General features: G+C 39.8%; 1 protein-coding gene across 3 annotated transcripts in view; it reads left to right on the top strand.

Annotated features, from left to right (window-relative positions):
• The first annotated feature begins 6,409 nt into the window (after positions 1-6,409).
• The window catches only part of ATG5 (autophagy related 5), a 79,489-nt gene continuing 67,024 nt past the window's right edge, over positions 6,410-18,874 (top strand). The window contains exons 1-4 of one of the 3 annotated variants that reach the window (XM_082758200.1): positions 6,410-6,499; positions 6,845-7,006; positions 12,903-13,030; positions 18,716-18,794. In XM_082758200.1, the coding sequence (XP_082614326.1) occupies positions 6,899-7,006; positions 12,903-13,030; positions 18,716-18,794 (315 nt within the window). In that variant the 5' untranslated portion in view covers positions 6,410-6,499; positions 6,845-6,898. Of the gene's footprint in view, positions 6,500-6,555; positions 6,660-6,844; positions 7,007-12,902; positions 13,031-18,715; positions 18,795-18,874 lie in introns of those variants that run through there. The other 2 variants (XM_082758201.1, XM_082758202.1) reach the window with 2 other exon arrangements.

Raw genomic sequence — 18,874 nt, 5'->3', positions numbered from 1 at the left:
TTTCAATTCAGCTTTTCATAGTATACTAATAGCCAAACTGAAGAGATGTGAACTGGATGAGTTTAGTGCCACATGAATGAAAAAGGGGCTGGACTGCTGAGCTCAGAGGGTAGTTGTTAATGGTTCAAATTTTAACTGGAAGCTGGTTACCAGTGATATTCCTCCAGCATCGATACTAGGGCCAGTGCCATTTAACATTTTCACTGTCATCCTGGACAATGGACCAGAATGTAAATTTGTTGCATTTGCAGAAGATATGAACTGAGCAGGGTGGCAGGGTGGAGGGGGCTGATACGCTGGAGGGCTGGGCAGCTGTTCACAAGGATCCCAGCAAATGAGAGGAATGAGCCAGCAGAAAACCCACGGAGTTTAACAGAGGCAAATGTGAACTCCTACACCTAGGACAGAGTAACCCCACTCATCCATACAGGGGTCTGGGTGACAATAAGCTGCTTGTGGGTTACAGGTGCACCCTGGCAGCCGTGAAGGCCACACACTTACTGGGCACGGCACAGCCAAGGTCAAGGGCAGTGGTTGTTCCCCTCCACAACAACCTTCAGCACTGGTGAGGCCACTGGTAATTACACTTGCTAAGGAATCTGACAGACTTCAGGTTATTTATTTTTCCCACATCAACACTAACACCATCCTCCTATTTTATATCTACTGTTTGCTTACATTTTTCCTGAGAAATCAGAGTAATTTAACAACCAGCTCATAAAACAAATGGTTTGTCAATACAACAAAGAGAAAAAGAGAAGAATTCACACCCAATATTGATTTTCGATTCACTAAAAGTCTTTGTGAATATAAACAATCTTATTTACTTCATTAATGGAGAAACAAAGATGTATGAGAGCTTCAGAACTAGAGTTTTTGAAACTTTATTACTATGAAATAAAATGAATTTGGAATCCCTGAGGAAGTTTTTTCCCTAGGTAAAACCACTGATGATCACCCAGTCATACCATAAAAAAAAAAAAAAAAAAAAAAAAAAAAAAAAAAAGTTTGGAATGGATAAATCCTGTATGAATGAGCAGTATTTCCTCTCAGAAAACTAAGAAAAAAAGTACTGTTCTAAGCAGTTATAGTCAGATGTAATAAGCACACATCATTAGGTCCAGTGGGAATAGAATTAGCCAATAGACTAGATTATAATGAATATCTGTGAATAAAAGCATCTAACTCAGATGCTTTAAAATAAGCAATGCAGCAAAGAAAAAGAATTAAATTCTTATTTGAAGGACTTCAATATAAAGCTATACAGTAGGTAGTTTTACCAAAGTATATAAAATTACCTATTGATAAGCAGCAGTTAATGCTAGCATCAGTCCTGGGAATTCTTGAGTCCTAAATGACTTGTGGGTGCCTAGTGTCTTTGTTATACTTATGAACAGATCACCTTTATCTGGGAAGCTGACTTTGCAACAAAATTAACAGGTTTCCATTCAAATGAAGGGTGACATAACTGCTTGCCACCCCCTCCAAAAACAAACAAACAAATAAGCGAACAAAAAACTAACAATAAACAACAACCTAAAGACTGTTCAAATAGCCAGACAGCACAGGATTATTACATTATTATATTATCCACCAGAATTTTTGTTTTACTTCCTGGCCATGCTATGGTTCAGCACTAAGATAGTGGTGATCCTGGGTCATAAATGGCTGTATTTATGTATCAAACATAGATGGAAACAATCCTGTCACATATTGAGACAGTACCGACAAAGCCACTAACCTTTATTTGTTTCAGTCTTCCCAGTAGAAAACAGATGGGAATCACCAGAAACCATCATTGTATTACCTTTTGAATACAAGAAACTCCTCCTGATAAGTGACAATTCTTGACAGAATAGATACTACTTAGTTAACCAGGAGGGTAAAAATCTAAGTGAACAAATGTCTGCTGGCACTATTTATAGATAAAAAAGAAAGCTTCCTTCTGATTTATGCTAATAATGAATCACATGTTTCTTACCTGATCTATGCTAATAAGGAATATCCATACATACACACTGTACAAACTTTTAAAATTTTATTTCCCTGCTCCTCACTAAGACCAAGATGCCTTAATGGGGCTACTACAAAGCAGCAAACACGAGAAATTTTGTTCAAGATGAATAATAACCAGCAAACATAGAACTAGGAGTCTCTAATATCCAGTCACTTATTTTAGCAATAACAGATTACCTTGATAGTCTGAAATAAAACTTACAAATTTCAAGATAGAATTAAAACAGGAAATAATTGAATTAAAACAGAATTAACTACTGTGAGGTAAAGCTAAGAGAGCTGTCAGCACGGTTCAGTGATTTAGAGAAGGAGTTTTAAAACAGTCTAGAATATTTCAAAAAATATTCATGTTATAGAAGGCAAACATTAGTAGGTGAAGAGGGCATGAAAGGAGAAATATATACAGGTAAGAGTGACTTTTTACTTCCACAAGCATATCAATTGAAATCATCTAGAAAATATTATGTGCCATTAGACATGGTATTTCTGTCTTGTAATATTTTCAGACAGGTCTTGGATGAGTGAATCAGCTTCTCATGTAATTAATCAAATTAATTCTTCACTGTGACTAAGCAACAATGAACTATTTAGCTAGATATAAATAGCAGCATTATGAGTTTCATTTGATGCTTACTCACTGTTGCATGTTAAAAGGCGCACATAATTATTCTCACAATCTGTTTTCATTCACATACTCAGAAGACAATAGCCAGAAGATGAAAACAAAATATGTTTTGCTTGCTATTGAAAACTGTTAGAGAAATTAAGAAAAAAAGAAGAAGAAAAAAAAAAAAAACAGCAACCGCTGACCAGTTCCTAATACAGCAACACTGCAATAAATAAAAATTCACCTATCTTTGGGAGTGTTGACATTAATAGAGTCAGTATGTTACACAAAGAGGACATAGGCCTGAATAAAAGGAAATTTTGGTCAGTCTGCCAGATTTCTTCATTCTAGAAATAGAATGATCGAGGTATGAATGATCATAGAATATCCTGAGTTGGAAAGTACCCACAAGGATCATTGACTCCAGCTCGATCCTTACTTTGTGTTTATGTAGGTGCCATAAAATACCAATTCTATAAAATCAACATTAAATTTGTTCCATTTGGTCAAAGCAATGAATGTCAGTTATTCCAGTTACAACAAAATATACATGGTAATACTTTTTCACCTTTTATTTCAGGTAACTTTTCATTAACCAAATGTTGGTGTGACTTGTCTTCCCCAGCATGATCTAACTTTGCAGCTAGCCCTGCTTCAAGAAAGGGTGTTGGTCTAGAGGTCAGGAGAGGACTCCACACATCCTTTCCAACCTAAATTACATGGTGATTCTGTTTACAGATATTCATCTCCACTACCATTACACAAAAACACAACTACCCACAGGTATGTATAGCATCTGTTCCATTTCTCTTATTTTTGTTAGAATTAATGCATCTTTAATTATCATCTTGCCCTTTACGAGCATCTTCACATTCCATACGTACTCGCTGACAGGTGTTTTGGTTCAGCTGCCATTAGGCAGTGACTCACCATGTGTTGTCTGATGATGAAGTTTAAAATAGGGGAATACTGCTTGAGGATCTCTGGAATTGGAAATATGTTGAGCTCTGGGAATCTCTTCCCCCTCCAATTCAGGCCAGTCCATTCTGCTGAGTGATGATGCAATGTGAAGCGTTAGATAATAACCTGGGAAACAATATGACAAAGGAGGTGATTCCTTTTTTATTGTACCTCTTTTGACATTCCGTCTTAGCTATTATTTTAATGTGCATTATTTATAGTCATATTATTATTTTAAAGTTGGCATTCATTGAAGGTTTACTTTATTTTTTTTTTCAATAGTTACACTGTATCTCATGCATTTGTCTACAATCAGGTTCATCTTCCCCATAGCAAAGTGGCATTTGCCTATGGAACTGTTGTCTTTATAATCTCATACAGATTTTACAGTGTCTCCTGCTGCATCTGTGTCTGGTAACTACATCAGCAGTTTGCTAAGAAGGTTAAATAGCAAGATACTTTAAATAGCAAATTATCACACTTTAGGACTTACTGTGTTTCATTCTTCTTATCTTTTACTTAGATCCAGCAAAAGACTTGGGCACTTTGATGGTGTTCACTGTTCAGCCTATAGAGTGGAATCCATATGCCTGAGTCAGGTGCCTACGTTCCTAATATTCAACATGAGGGAATAATGCAAAAGTAAATGTTTAATCTATTTGGTAATTGTCATTAGTAATCAACAGGATGCTGATTATGGAGTCCAGCTGGCCAATGGTATGCTTCAAGAGCAGGTAGCAGTAGAAGTTAAGTATGGTGTCAGGAGATAAGTGCAAGGAACGGGCTGCACAGGCCACATGCTCAGGATATGCTTGCCATCAGTATTACTGCTAATAGCAGTACGGGCAGACTTCCTGCTCGTGAGAAAAAATGAGTGGGAGTGGTTGTGTCAGTGGATGTTTTGGGGCCATTTTCTTTTCAGTATCGGCCGGTATTAGCTTTAATGATGATGCCACGGTAATCAGTCAAACCCTCTGGCCCTACCAAAAAAATCCTTTCATATCAATGAACTCTGAGGAGCAAAGGGCAGAGACTAAATGTGGTTCTCCTTGATTTCCTGTAGGAAAATCCGTATGTGTAAAATATTTTTATTACTCATAACCAGGGCAAGCTTTCTTTCTTTTGTTAGGATCTCACAGCAGCTCCTGCAGTCAGTCAATGCACCCTCAAGAGACTGGTTTCAGTGGACCAGTACCAACAGAATGGGGGACATTGCAGAAATCTAGAGAAGCCCATAGCAATGGCCAAGGCTTGGGGGCTGCTTTTGTGTCTGTGTGATCAGTTCTGCACAGATCTTCGTGGAAGGAGCCTCCTGCATCCAGAAACTTCCACCATTCCAACTCTGCAAGACAGCTGCTTCCACACCACTGATGCCAGCTGAACTGTTCTGAATGCACGAGGAATGCTCCCAGAGAAACTCCTGCCCTTCCGTCCCCTCAGCATGAGCAATGCCCTTCAGAGGCGCTGTCCATAGCCCATACCCAGGGCAAGTGAAACTTATCTGTATTTCGGAGTGTAGGGGAGTCTCCATCACTGTCCTTGCTCCTGCTGCCAGGAGTGTGTGTGACTTGTCACTTGAGAGCCCTCACAACACAGCACAAACTATGTGCCACCTTTCCCTTATGCTTTGGGGTAGACCATGCCAAACACAATGTTTACTTCAGTTTTACACCTTGGGTTTACCCGTTTTTTGAATTAATGTGTTCTGGGTCTGGGTCTCATAAGAACCCTCATAGAACAGGTACAGAAAGTTTCACTGGGTACCTCCCAAACCACAGAAGTACCACGGCTAAACATTTTGCTTAGCGGCTGTTGACAAAGGTGATGTTATATTCTCCTCTGATAATTTGTAACAGAACTCAGGCAGGCAGCAGCAGTTCCCCTGCAGTTCTCCTGTGGAGAGGCCCCTGGTGGAGCAGGCTGTCCCCCTGCAGCCCATGGGTCCCACATGGAGCAGATCTCCATGCTGCAGCCCGTGGAGGAGCCCCCGGTGGAGCAGGTGGATGTGGCCTGGAGGAGGCTGTAGCCCATGGAGAGCCCCCGCAGGAGCAGGCCCTGGGCCGGAGCTGCAGCCCCTGGAGAGGAGCCCACGCAGGAGCAGGGATCTGCTCAGGCTCAGTTTGGGAAGGACGGCATCCTGTGAGAGGGACCCCACGGGGATTGGGGTCAGAGAGTGACTGTGAAGGAGTGGCGGTGACAAAGCGTTAGGGACTGACCGCAGCCCCCATTCCCTGTTCCCCTGCACTGCTCAGGGTGCGAAGGTGGAAGAGGCTGAATGGGGGGAAGGTGTTTTTGGTTTCTTTTGTTTCTCACTTCTCTAGTCTCTTAGTTATAGGCAACAAATTTTATTATCTCCCTACTCTGTTTTGCCCATGATGGTAACTGTTGAGCGATCTCCCTGCCCTTATCTCAACATTCAAGCCCTTTCCATCCTCTTTTCTCCCCCTTTCCCTGTGAGGGTGAGTGAGAGAGTGGCTGAGGCGGAGCTCGGCTGCCCACCTGAGTAAAACCACCACAGGCTCACGTTCAGGGTATCATTTTTTATCAATAAAGAATATGAATCAGAATCAAACACGCTCAAAAAAACGCCAGTCCTTAAGAAATAAAACAAAACACACACACACACAGAGGGAACCAAAGCGCTTTATTTCTGCGGGACGCCTCCACCAGAGGCAACCGCCGCCTGACACCTGCCGGCCACGCAGCAGCGCAGCACACCCCTAACCTCCGCCGCCCTCCTCCCCCCTCTGCTTCAGCGCCCGCGTCGGGTTCCGGCCGAGCCGTGGGGGCCGCCCACAACCGGGCGGAAGCGGCGCCGTGCCGGCGCCGCGCGGGCGGGCGGCGCATGCGCGGGCGGGCGGGGCCGCGCCTGGGTTCCTGCCTGGCGCCGCAGCTCCGGCGCGGGGCGGCCCGCAGGTAACGGCCGCGCCGCTCCTAACGGCCGCGGGGCTGCGCGGGGTCTCCCGGGGAGGGGGGCGAGGGCCGCCCTGAGGCGGCTCCGGGCCCCGCCGGCCGCGGGGGTGCTCGCTGAGGGGACGGGGAGGGAGAGGGCCTCCCGTCAGGGCAGGTGCGGGAGGTGGGTGTGCGGTTTTGGGGTGGTTCTGTGGGAAAACGGCGGTTGGGCTGCGTGATCCCTTCCAGCCGGGGGTGTGCAGTCATTTTCCATGCAAACACGCGTGTAAGGGGTGAGGCGGGAGCTTGTGCTTACGGGAGAGCCTGTAACGAGGGGTGTTTGACCTGTTCCTCTCCGCGGGGTTACAGTTCCAGCTGAGGAAACGGAGTGGATCTACATGTGCTTCGCTGCTCCCTGGAAGAATGACAGATGACAAAGACGTGCTTCGAGATGTGTGGTTTGGACGAATACCGACCTGCTTCACGCTGTATCAGGATGAGATAACCGAAAGGGAAGCCGAGCCTTACTATGTGAGTGTAACAGCGGCAGCGTGGATACTCTAATCCCATACGTGCATTTGTTTTGTTTAATCTCATCATGCATGCTGCTAGGTGCGTGGGTTTCTATTTTCCTATTCCTGATACCTTTTGGATGTACCTTATGGCCACACTGTGAGTCACCTCGCTTCAGAGCAGGTTCAAAAATTTAACTTGGTATCACCAGTGCGTTTAGGTTACAACAGATAATTAAGGTTTAAAAACCCTTACGAAAAAGTCAACAAATAAACCAAAAGCAGAGGCTGTGTGTACACTCGTGGTGAGTTTGCATCTTAGAGATTCTCCAGAAGAAGGGATAGAGCCTGTATGTTGCCTGTTTACACTAAAATAGGTGAGGCATGTAGCATAAATACTACAGTCAGTATTCTTTATCAATTTCCTCTGCTCGTGGATGACTTCTACTCGTTTTCTTTTCTTTAAATGCTAGCAGCTGTGAGAGATGTAGTAGGAAAGGCAGCTCTGATGTCGTAGCAGTACAGTGCTTGGTAAGCTGATGATACAGACAAGGGTGATGGATGGATTTGAGATGTAAATTGAAGTGCTTTCTGTAATCATGTGGATGTTGGTTTATAGCATGCTCTGCAGTTTTCATCCTTTGTGCACCTTACAGATGCTTGGTTAATAGACAATATTGGCTGTTTCAGAGAAATTCAAATTTAGAAGTACCAAGTATGTGAGCAGAATAATCTTATACTATGAATTGAAGTGATTCTGAAATCCTTAAATTTTGTCATACTTCATTTTGTGCTTTTTGGAAGCTATTACTGGATAGAGTAGTGTTCAATTAATAGCATCTTTGTCATCGGGTTCTGTTTTCCCTGTGTGCCTTGTGTGGTTTTTAGTAACCTAATAAAGCATTAATGCTTTTTGTTCAGTGGTGATAGTGTTCAGCTTTCTCTGCCTTAATTTCACCACTGGTGAAACAGAAGTACTTCTACATTGTTGCGCTTGGCCTATTGCCTGATGCTTCTGAACTGTCTAGAAGTCTCTGATCAAACTTCTATAAAATATATATATTTCAAAATACATATGTGCATAGCATGTAAGAGTTACATAAAAGGCACAAGCCTGAGTTCAGAGATATGCAATCTTAATCTGTTTAACATCGTCATGAAAACCCTGAAGCCACGTTATCTGCACAGTGAGGCCAACTTTTGAAGCCTAGAAGATAGCTTTAAGATGGTAGTGTTTCTTTTACTTGCTCCTCTTACAGTCTGCACAGAAAATATCAAGGCTTAATTCTCTCTTTTTGCAAAACCCGGTTATTAATAGGTCGGAATCCTTGAATGTTAGATTTTTCCCTCTTGCAGGTCATGTTGGAGCTGATAGTTGAAGTTTTGCTGCTTGAAGGGACCAAAGATGAATAATAGTAAAAGGTTGAATAGCAATCAAGGTTTTATATCTGGATTGAGTTCTCGTAGTTTCAGCGTGCATCTGCGTTAATGTTCTAGTTTGGATCTGGAGTGTGTTTTTGAAGCAAGCCTTTGTTATTTCCACTTACTCTGCCAAGGTTTGTATCACACATCTGTCTTGGAGCTGAGTCTTTTTCCTGTGCGGCTGAAGTAGATGATGTACTTTGGGCCTGAGATCAATGTGTTCCAGCTGCTAATGGGTGGTCAGTGTATGGAATCAAATTGGAGCTGAACTGAAATGAAAAACAAACAAAAAGCGTATGTAGTGAATGTTCCCAGCCCTTGACACCAGTTGTTCTACTTTATACATCTCTTCTTATCAGTAATTATTGAAGTAGATAAAACCACCGTGTTCCGGGTTGCCTTCCATGAACAGGGAGGAAATGTTGGCATCATGAAGTTAAGAGGAAGAAAACTTCTGTTCTGAGAAGCTTGCTTTGTGAAGGCAAAGGAAGACAGAGGGAGAGAGGTTAGAAAAATAAGCTAGAATCTGTGTGATCAACTTCAATTTGAGTTGTGTGGTAGGAGACCCTTGGCTGCTAGATACATTAGCACAGCACAGGAATGAAACGTGCTTACAACACAATAGGGAACTGCATAGGGATAGCAGAGCTCATTTAAAATGATCTTAGCCGTTATGGAAAGTAATGACATCAAGACTAAGCAGCTCAAATCAAACACTGCTGTTTCTGCCAGGTAGGTATCTGCAGGGAGTTCTTTGCTTGTACAAGAAATAAAGAAATTGGCTGCGATTGATCAGGTGTAACAAATGAAATTACCACAGAAGGCAGTAATGGTACTCCGGGACTCAGGGACAGCCTCTGCTGGGTCACTCTTTACTCTTTCCCAGTGGTAAAAGAATTGTTTTATTAAGAAGTCTGTAACAGAGCAATATGAAGCCATTCTGGGCTAGCGTGCTTTATTTCTTTTATCCTGCATGCATTGTTGATCAAACCAGTCCAGTTCTTGTTATACTGGAATTGTGATTTTTAGTGTTTTGCATGCAAAACAAGTGTTCCCTTCTGCAGCAAAACCCAAGAAGATAGTTAGGGTGGTACTATTTTTACATGAAGAACATTTTCCAGGCATTTACTTAGGCATTAGAATTCCTTGCATTTTATTTAACCTCTGTAGACAATATTCCTGCAATTATGATTAAATGCTGTAGCAATACCTAGTGTGCAAAAGGAAGGTGTTGCAGTTTGTAAAATTTGAGAGAGCACGTAGTAAACTAGTGGGTTTCATTCTGTCTTGTCAGGTTTTTGAAGATTTTTCTCTTCTTAAGATGATGAGTTCTCATCTTATTATTTCAGTTTGCTTTTTTTTTTTCCCTCAACAGTTTTGCTTATTACTTGGATTTAAGCTGGGTGTATATAAATTACATGCATGTTTTTCACAACTCCTTTCAGAAATAAGGTTAGAAAACATAATCAAAAGCAACTGCTTATTGTTGTGTCTTGGTTGTAATCAAGATCTAGTAATTTATTGTCTACTTTAAAAGGCACTAAATAATTCTATTGGTGAGGACCACTGACTTTTGAATTAAGGTGTGAGTATGAATTTGTTTTTTCATGTTCTCAAATGCTAACTTTTTAGTTGTTGACATGGAGTGATCTTTTTATTCAGTCTTCATTACTGTTGCAATGCTCAGTCTGATCCCGACAGGTCATGAACATCTATTCAGAGAAGTTTACACCAGCTTTTTGTTTTTATACCAAGTAGGAGAAAACTTGCAAGGAGGGTAAGGCACCCAGCCTCACCTGACATTTTGGGAATCCTTAACTCACGCTTAAGGAATTTACCCACTACTTTAGACTTCTCTTCAGGCTTCTTAAAAGTCGATCCCTTCTACAGGACAAGACATTTTTGACCCTCTGAGCCACAAAGCTCAACTGGAAGCAGGGTTTTCCATTTATGTGCGTTCCGCAGCACAGTGAGTGGCAAGCATTATACCAGTCTGCTACTGATCAGCAGGCAGCAAGGTAGGGTCAATTGCTAGACGACTTGAATCAGAACAAGGATTTTCTTCTGTTTAATTCCCTGTGTGTTATCAAGCATTATCCTATTAGATGTTTTCTATTTAAGTTGCTGACTACTGAATCTCTATGCTAAACCTGCAAACAGTCTTTTCATTAGAAACTTTATTGTGATGCTCCCTTGTCTGCATATTTGTCTATGCAGTACTATAGGTCACTTAATTTACTCTGAGCATCCTGTCTTTGAGTGTATTATGTAGTGATGTATCAGTCTTACGTTCAAGTTGCAGTTGTTACGTTTCTTGCGATGTGATGTGAGTTGGTTGTGTTTGGTTTTCACAGCATTATTCTAGCCTTTAGCAGCAAGTCCGCTCATGCAAGGTTGTTTGTCACACAAATGCTAAAAAAGCAATTAAACAAATCCGACCTAGGGGAGCAAGCTTAATTTGAATTAGAATTTGTCATGAGATCACATGTTGTTTTTAATGCATTAGGTTTTACAGCCCTAAGCTGAGATTTACCTTATCACTGACCCATGGCCATTCATTCCCAGCATCCAGAAATATTGCTGTGGTGTAGTCAAAGGGTGAAGGGGTATAGGCTCATTGACCTGCATGGACTGGTTTAGGAGTCCATGGGGGAGCAGCAAGAGAACTTGTGGAAGAGATGTCATTCTGGTGAACGTGACTTTGCCTGAAAGGAAGGCTCCTGTCATGTGGCTGAAGTGTTGGAAATGCTTTAATAATATAGGAAGTAAACTGTTATGTAGAATTCCAGTTTCTATATAGAGGCCTCCGTAAAGGATTTAACGTGATCTGGCTGTTGGAGAGGTTGACTAAAGTCCAGCCTGTCGTTACATATATCAAGTTTTTTTCCTAAATATTTTTAGTATCTTTCCTCTGGAAATACTCAGTAATTGCCTTTAAAGATTACAGGATTTTGAAGAAAAATGTTTCGTGTCCACTGATGTCTTACCAAGTCCATACTGGTAGAAACTGCCACAACTGGTGGCAAAGGGATACTAAAAGGGGTAACAAAATGAAGATGTCTTTAATTTATGGTTTTAAAGGTTTTTTTTTTTTTTTTTTTTTTTTTTTGTTTTTTTTTTTTTTTTGTTTTTAACTGATTTAATATGCTTTTAAATCTCTAGGATAATTAAAGCTAGAAAAATGTGAAAGAATCCAGTTCTGTCGTCTTCTATGGAAGGGGAAGACTAAAGTAGAAGAGGTGGGAAGACCAAAAAGGCCCCCCAAAGAATACCATTCTGAAGACTTAAGCTGCAAAGGGATATTTGTCATTTGAGAAGACTATGAAATCTCATGATGATTGGCACTAAAAATTGCTAGCTATATTACTTCCAGTTGATATAAATTAGGCATGTGATTTAAAAAGATGGACAAAAATGCACTGTTTAGATAATGTTGAGAGTATTTAAGTACTGATTTAAATATTAAGAGTATACCCCTTTAGCAGGGGCACCGAGAGTTCAGAAGATGCTGCAAATCATAGAATTACAGAATGTCTTAGGTTGGAGGGGACCTAAAAGATACATCTAACTCCAAACCCCCTGCTGTAGGCAGGGATGCCACCCACTAGATCAGGTTGGCCAAGGCCTCCTTCAGCCTGGCCTTGAACACCTCCAGGGACGGGGCATCCACAGCTTGGCAACAAATGCTCAGCATCTCTGAAAAACAAGTGGTCCCTTTTAATCCAATTAACTTGGGTTTTGTGCTTCAAGTAGGCACATTGGGAATGTTGGCAGCGTTCTGTTAGATTCAGTGAAATGCTGTTTAATTACTGTTTGTGATATCTGATTCTGTTGAAATAGAAACTAAGTTGTTCTTCCACGCTTCAAACAGGATTTAAATATTTTACAAAGGAAGTTGGCTATGCGGTTTGAAGGCTTATGTCAAATACTATTGCACTCACTGATGTTTTAATAATGGATTTACCCTTTCCCGTATGGCTGTGCCACCTGCAGCATGCTGAAAACCTGGTTTTGTAGCAGTCCAAATGGGTCTCATCAGAATATATCAGTATTACTTTAACTGCAAATATATCCCAGAAATACGGATTTATTAGCAAAAATACTTGGTTGTGATCACAGTTGCCTGGATTATGTTGCGTCAGGAACTATCGCTGTAGATCTATAGAATTAACTTAATAAAGTATAAGACTATTGTCATTCAGGTCCTTGAGGCACTGAACAATTCTCATGTGTGTGTAAACGACTTCACTGTATTTATAAAGGTTTATAAAATTAAAAATTTTAAACCTGAATGCTGTGTTCTATTAATTTGCTGCATTAGATTATTTTGAAAGAAAGTAAAAGCGATATAATGATGGTAATATGTACAGCAAACTTCTTGAAAATGGAAAATGCTGACTGAATTTTGGTTATGGAAATAAGTACTTGTTACAGATTTATTAATTTAGTAAATTTTATGTATACTTAAAGCACCTGTGTTTTTTTTCTTTTAGTTGCTTTTGCCAAGAATAAGCTACTTGACACTGGTAACAGACAAAGTGAAGAAACACTTTCAGAAAGTTATGAGACAAGAAGAAATCAATGAAATATGGTTTGAATATGAAGGTACACCGCTGAAGTGGTGAGTTTAACTTCGTACCTTTACTCAATTTATTTTGTAAAGAGATACCAAGTTTAGCACACTGTCAGTACTTTTCCTGAGCTAACCACTTCAATGAGTTTCAAAGAAGGCAAAAGAGGAGAGGGGTAAGAAAAACATTCAACATTAAACATTCTTCATTTTTTTTCTGTAAACATACTTTTAATTATTCTGCTTGTACTTAACTGTATATGTAAAAGACAGAGTGGGTTGCTGAACCCATTGATTTTAGATTTTGTTCTGGTTGTTACTGTAACATGAAATAGCTGCTTTTTTGGCTTTACTGTTTCTTCCTATAGAATCACAAATAAATCTTTGTTTAGCTTAATCTGCATTCTTAAGATACATGCTAACACAAAAATATTATTTCTGGAGTCTGAATACAAATAGGATTTTCTGCTTACAGATAAAATGTGTGAGCTTCACTTTTCACTGGTGTGATAAGTGCTTGTCCTTTAAAACAGATAAAATAATGCTGACGCACAAGATCTTGTCACATTCTGTTTAGCTTTATTGAAATAATTGCTGTTAATCCTATTTTTGCTCTGTTGTGTGGTCTACAAGAAATATGTCTCTTTCTGAAGGACTGGAAAACCAGACTGCCACTGTTTAATGTAATGAGTTTTTATAAGTACTGTGTGTTGATTTTTTTTCCTATTTCTGCTACAAGTTCTAAAGAAAACATTCTGAGAGCTGCAATGTTGGCTAGGCTCTGTATACAAAGTGTCAGTTCTCCAGCAAGTACTTAATATTTTGAATCTCTTCTCATTTCCTGTATCATAACAGGAAAGAGAACTAACAGTGACTGTTCCAGCTTCTTGGAGTTGGGTAGAAAAGATTAACACTGATTTTTTTTTTTTTTTTTTTAATTTTTACGTGAATTTAGTGTGACTGGTGATTAGCAAGCGTTATTACATCATTGAGTACGTTTAACTTGGTGGTGCGGGAATTTCTTTCTAATCTTTTGTTTCTTTGAAACTGAACTACAGTAAACCTTGAAAATGTGTTTTGTTCTCAGAAAAATGTAAAAACTAGCTTTTTTCACTTTTTCATATCTGGCTGGTAAAACCAGCTTTAGACATCTATGTAAAATGTCTGGAATTTAACAATAATTGGTTTATTCGGGTTCTGTAGCAATCTTGAGTTGTGATGGTTACTGCCTAACAGCAAGGTACCAAGTTGGTCCCAATGCATTCATAATCTTAGGTAGGTAGTGACAGGTAACCTTAAAAATTTCCACTGAAGCTGTCTGCAACAGGAAAGAAAGGCTTTTTATTTCGGCCAAAATTAGCTCTGTGTTTTCAGATACCAGGATAATTTAATTCAAAAACAAATAATAATTGCAGTTACAGAACATAATTATAGAATAAGAATATAATTGATAATTTTAGAATTTGATAGTAAACTGAAGGAATGTTGAAGTGAAAATAATGTAATTATCTCCTACGCTGTGATCGTTTAAAAGTAAACATATGCTGCCAGGAATAGCTCCACTGATTTCTGTGGAGTTGCTTTCCTAAGGAAAATTTTATCTGCAAACTGTTCTTTTAGAATATGGTAATCCCATGAGTAGCTGAAGTTTATTCCGTGGAAGACGGAGATAGCGGAACAGAGAATAAGATAGAGTTAGTAGTTTGTAGAGAAAGAATAGCAGAACATTAATGCTTGATTTCTTTAACTTCTGCAAATAGAATCAAACAGAACTTGTAATGGTTTTATTCTAATTACTTAGTTTACACCATATGGTTATGTTTCTTGCAATCTGTGCTGTTTCATACCTGGCTGGGATATAGTGCATGTCTTTCTAGCTGCAGCTCTTCTGTTTTGCAGGGAGTCTGGAATAACCCTGAAACAGTTTCAACTTCATTCTCTGTAGCACTCAGAACAGTCTTCTGGAAGAGGGTGTAGCTCTCCAGGCCCAGAGTCACAGGGGATGCCTGGGACCTTGCACCGAGGTTGTTAGGGGTAAGGGAAGATGGGTTCCTTGCCTGCAACATGTGTGCGCTGATGCAGGGTCTGTGTCACCAGCTTAATGAGTTGCAAGAAGTGGTCAGCAGACTGCAGCATAGCAGCAGAGATTACAAAACCAAAATGGACCAAATCTTCTCAGACATGATGCGGTTACAAGAGATTAAACCAAGATGGGAAAGGGCTAGGCGCTGCTTGCCAAAAAGTTTCAGATAAACCTCCTCAGACAAGCAGCAAGTGAGGTTGGCGGATGGAGGCGGGGCTTCATACACTGTAGGAGGGAGTCTCTAAATACTAGCACTGCTTCCTTTTGGTGTGGATGTGCTGTTCAGGTCACTGATCCATCCTTTGGAGCTTCTAGCCCCATGTCTGCAACAGCAGGTGGAAAAGGAGTCTGGATTTTTTTTTGCAAGAGGTCACAGGCCTTTGATGATTACCTCCGAGAGTGGGTGCTGGGGGAGGGCATCCTGTACTTTATTACTATCCTTGAGCTCTTGCACGTGACTTCAGCAGAACGTCTGTCATCCTTTCTGTGTGTGAATTGTGCTTTAGGCTTGGCAGTTGCAGGGGTGTCTCTCTAGTACCAACTGAATGGGTGCTTAACTCTACCTGGTCAGGAATTGCCAGAAGACAGGAGGCCAAAGCACCATTTGATTAGGAATAGCTGGCATATTGTTTGAAAATGGTAGAGTTTGCTTAGAAGAAGTGTGTGTTTCTTACTGAATACTAAAGAACAAGGTGAGAATATTTATTTTTCTATGCAGCCATTGTTTCCCTCAATGACATACAAGTTAGTTCACAGAAATACCAAAACACAAGATGCAGGGCTCTTGATACTTATAATACCCCACTTCTGGAGCACAGGATGTCTGTTTTTTGGTTTTGTCCTGGATTTTATCGGTTTGTGTGATGCAAATCTTCCTGAATTACCTCTAAAAATTATTCTGATATGACAACCACCTGCCAACTGATGGTGTCATGCTCTGTATTCCTGTAATATTGTCCTGGGTCCAGAAAGAAGTTTTTAGAGAAGTAGTCATTCATTGTCCTTACTACCCCTCTGTCACTTTCAAAAAGTTTTTGTATTCTTGAAGCTGTGTTTTCCAGGGCACCTCTCACACCTTGAAACCACCTTCTGTGTAATAACAAAAGCAGTAATAAATTGACAGTGGCTGGGAATCAGTGCTGTTATGCATTTATAGATTGAATACTTTGCAGAACCGATCATTATTCCATCAATTTTTTTCTTTAAACAAGACTTGTGGTCTCCTAGACACTCTCTTTGACCTTTGTCAAAGACCTGTGGTCTCTTTAGACACCCCCTTTGAGAAAGTTACAGACAGTAACCAGTTTGATTTCAATAGTTTAGTTGATTGGGTTGTTTGTTTTTATAATATTACCTTTGTGGGCTGGATGTTTCCTTTAGCTGGTGTCGTGTTTATTTTCTGTTTTCTTTGGGAGAGGCAAGTCTTTAAAGGCCTGGGTTTGTGGATTATTATTTTTAAATTGTCTTGGTTATTGTAGTTTCTAGAAAGCGTTTGCATGTTTCTTGAATTGCAGTGAATATTTTTCAAATAAAAGTTCAGAAACAGCATTGAAGTAGTGCCACTGGAAGCAAGACTTTTAATGAGGGAATACTGGCCCTTGGCACAAGGTAGATAGGCTCTTAAGAATGGGGTGAGGAAATGTTGCTCTTTTTCATCGCATCTACAAATAGAAAAGTCTCTTCTATTCCCAGTTTCCCTTTTTGTGCTTCTCTCAATCCTCTATTCCAGTTAAGAAAACAGATTTTATTATGAAGGATATATATAAAAAAAAATAGCTTTGGTATTATATGGAGTGCTATTGTTTCCGGACTCTTAAAAAATGCTTGTAACTATATATCAAAAGTAAGAGAAATATAGCATTGCATATAGTAAGGCATTATTTAAGGCTTCTCTTGGCTTCAGATTAAATGCCAGTGTGAACTGGAGTTCTGTATGGGGAAGTCTTACCTGTAAGGACTGCTTTGCTCCTGCTTTGAACCTTACACCTAATGGGAGGCCACACTTCTGAATAGAAAGTGATTTCTCTCCTGGCCTACTGTCATCATGAATCTCATGTGTTCAGCTGTGGTGCAAAGAGAATTTAGCACTGGCCTCTTTCAAAATAAAAAAAAAAAAAAAAACTATCAGCTGTGCAAAACACAAGCATTTTACTGAGGAAAGCTTAAGTACATTAACTTTATTTTGTAATCTGCTGGGTGGAAGGTACAGATGTAGGCCAAGAATGTTTTGGTGTCCTTTTGTACCTGTTTTGTTGGATAAATTGAACAAACAGTCATTGATAAATTGAACAAAAAGTCATTTTCATGTAAATCTAACTGTCAAAGAAAATCTGACTTTTGTTAAGTAGTTCAACTGGAAAACCACTCCAGGTGAAACCCTGCGGAAGAACTTAAGACAGGATTGACAGTTAGTAGTAAAATGTCCTTGAGCACTAGCACTGAGTCTGGATAAACATGGATATGCATTGTCTGGATTCTTTTGCCCATTGTAAGGGGAAGACAGTGCTAGATCCTTTTCTGATATACTCTCCTATTCTCTTAAAAAGTTCTGAATGAATAAGTGCAAGAATCATGTCGTTATTTTTTTTTTATTTTGCTGTTAAGTGTCTTTGTCGTAGTTCTTGGTCTCACCAGTAGAGGGTATTAAAGCACTATTTGTGTGAGGGTTTAGCGGCTCAGGAAATCGGCTCGACACAGGTGCTTTCACAGCAATACCCTCTCTGTTACTGTTTTTATGGATTTTTGATTCTTATATTCTTGCTTGGCTTTGTGTTCTGTGTTCAGTCCTATTTAATTCAGTGGACCTACTGAGTTTACAGCTAAGTGTGTGCTTATCTCTTTGTAGGATCAAAAAGCTAAGAAGCCCTTTTCAGTTTGAGACTTTTTGAAAGATAATAGAACTTTTTAAAATGCCTTTGGAAGCTTTGTCTATGTAATACATGTGACTTACATTGCTGGAGACTCTGTCCACTTGAAATTCATTAGAAGATAGGAGTTTACATTTGGAGGGAGCAGCTTCTTTGTATTTGTTCTTTTAGTTCAGAATACCACTGAAATAGGAAAAAATAAAACCGAGCAAACTGTAATTAATGTTTTTCCTCCCATTAGTTTGATAGGTTAGTGAAGGAGAAGAGATCATCTTGATCTATCCTCTGTTTAGCCCTTCTGCAAATATGTCATTTTAAAATTCTAATGCTTATCCTCTGTGATGACATCAGGCAGGTGGGAGAGGGAAGAATAGTTAAAAGTCAGTATGGTATAAACTTCTCTTGTCTTTACAATCTCTAAACATATCAGCTTCTCTGTCAGACCAACTAGTCCCGCTCTTGTTGAGCATTATGATCGAAAATACTGTTTTGAAGGATTCTGCAGAGCAGTTGTAGGCTGGTTATGCTGTTGCAAAGCTAGCAGTATTTTGTGGGCACAGCTTAGAGATCACGGGTTTAGATACTTAATCTGTGAATTCCAGGCTTGATTCTGCTGTAAACTGTAGGTCAGTAATACCTGCCTGTATAATTTTTCTGAATAATAGTACATGTTAAGTCTAGGAGGAAAACAGCTAATTACATTTTATAAATGCAGGCAAGCAAACTGTTATATGTAGAATAAATATAAAAGCTGTGCATTTAATTTAATACCTTTTCATTTTCTAGGCATTACCCGATTGGTTTGCTCTTTGATCTCCATGCATCAAATACAGCCCTTCCTTGGAACATCACAGTGCACTTCAAGGTAAAATTGAAATACACCTTAGATTAAGATTAATTGAGCATAAGATTACATGAGAATTGAAAGCTAGAAAAAAGTTTCAT

The sequence above is a fragment of the Aythya marila genome (assembly GCF_965140915.1).
Source record: "Aythya marila genome assembly, chromosome: 3".
Taxonomy (NCBI): domain Eukaryota; kingdom Metazoa; phylum Chordata; class Aves; order Anseriformes; family Anatidae; genus Aythya; species Aythya marila.
The sequence above is the reverse complement of the archived record's forward strand: the minus strand, read 5'-3'. Positions and strand labels throughout refer to the sequence as shown.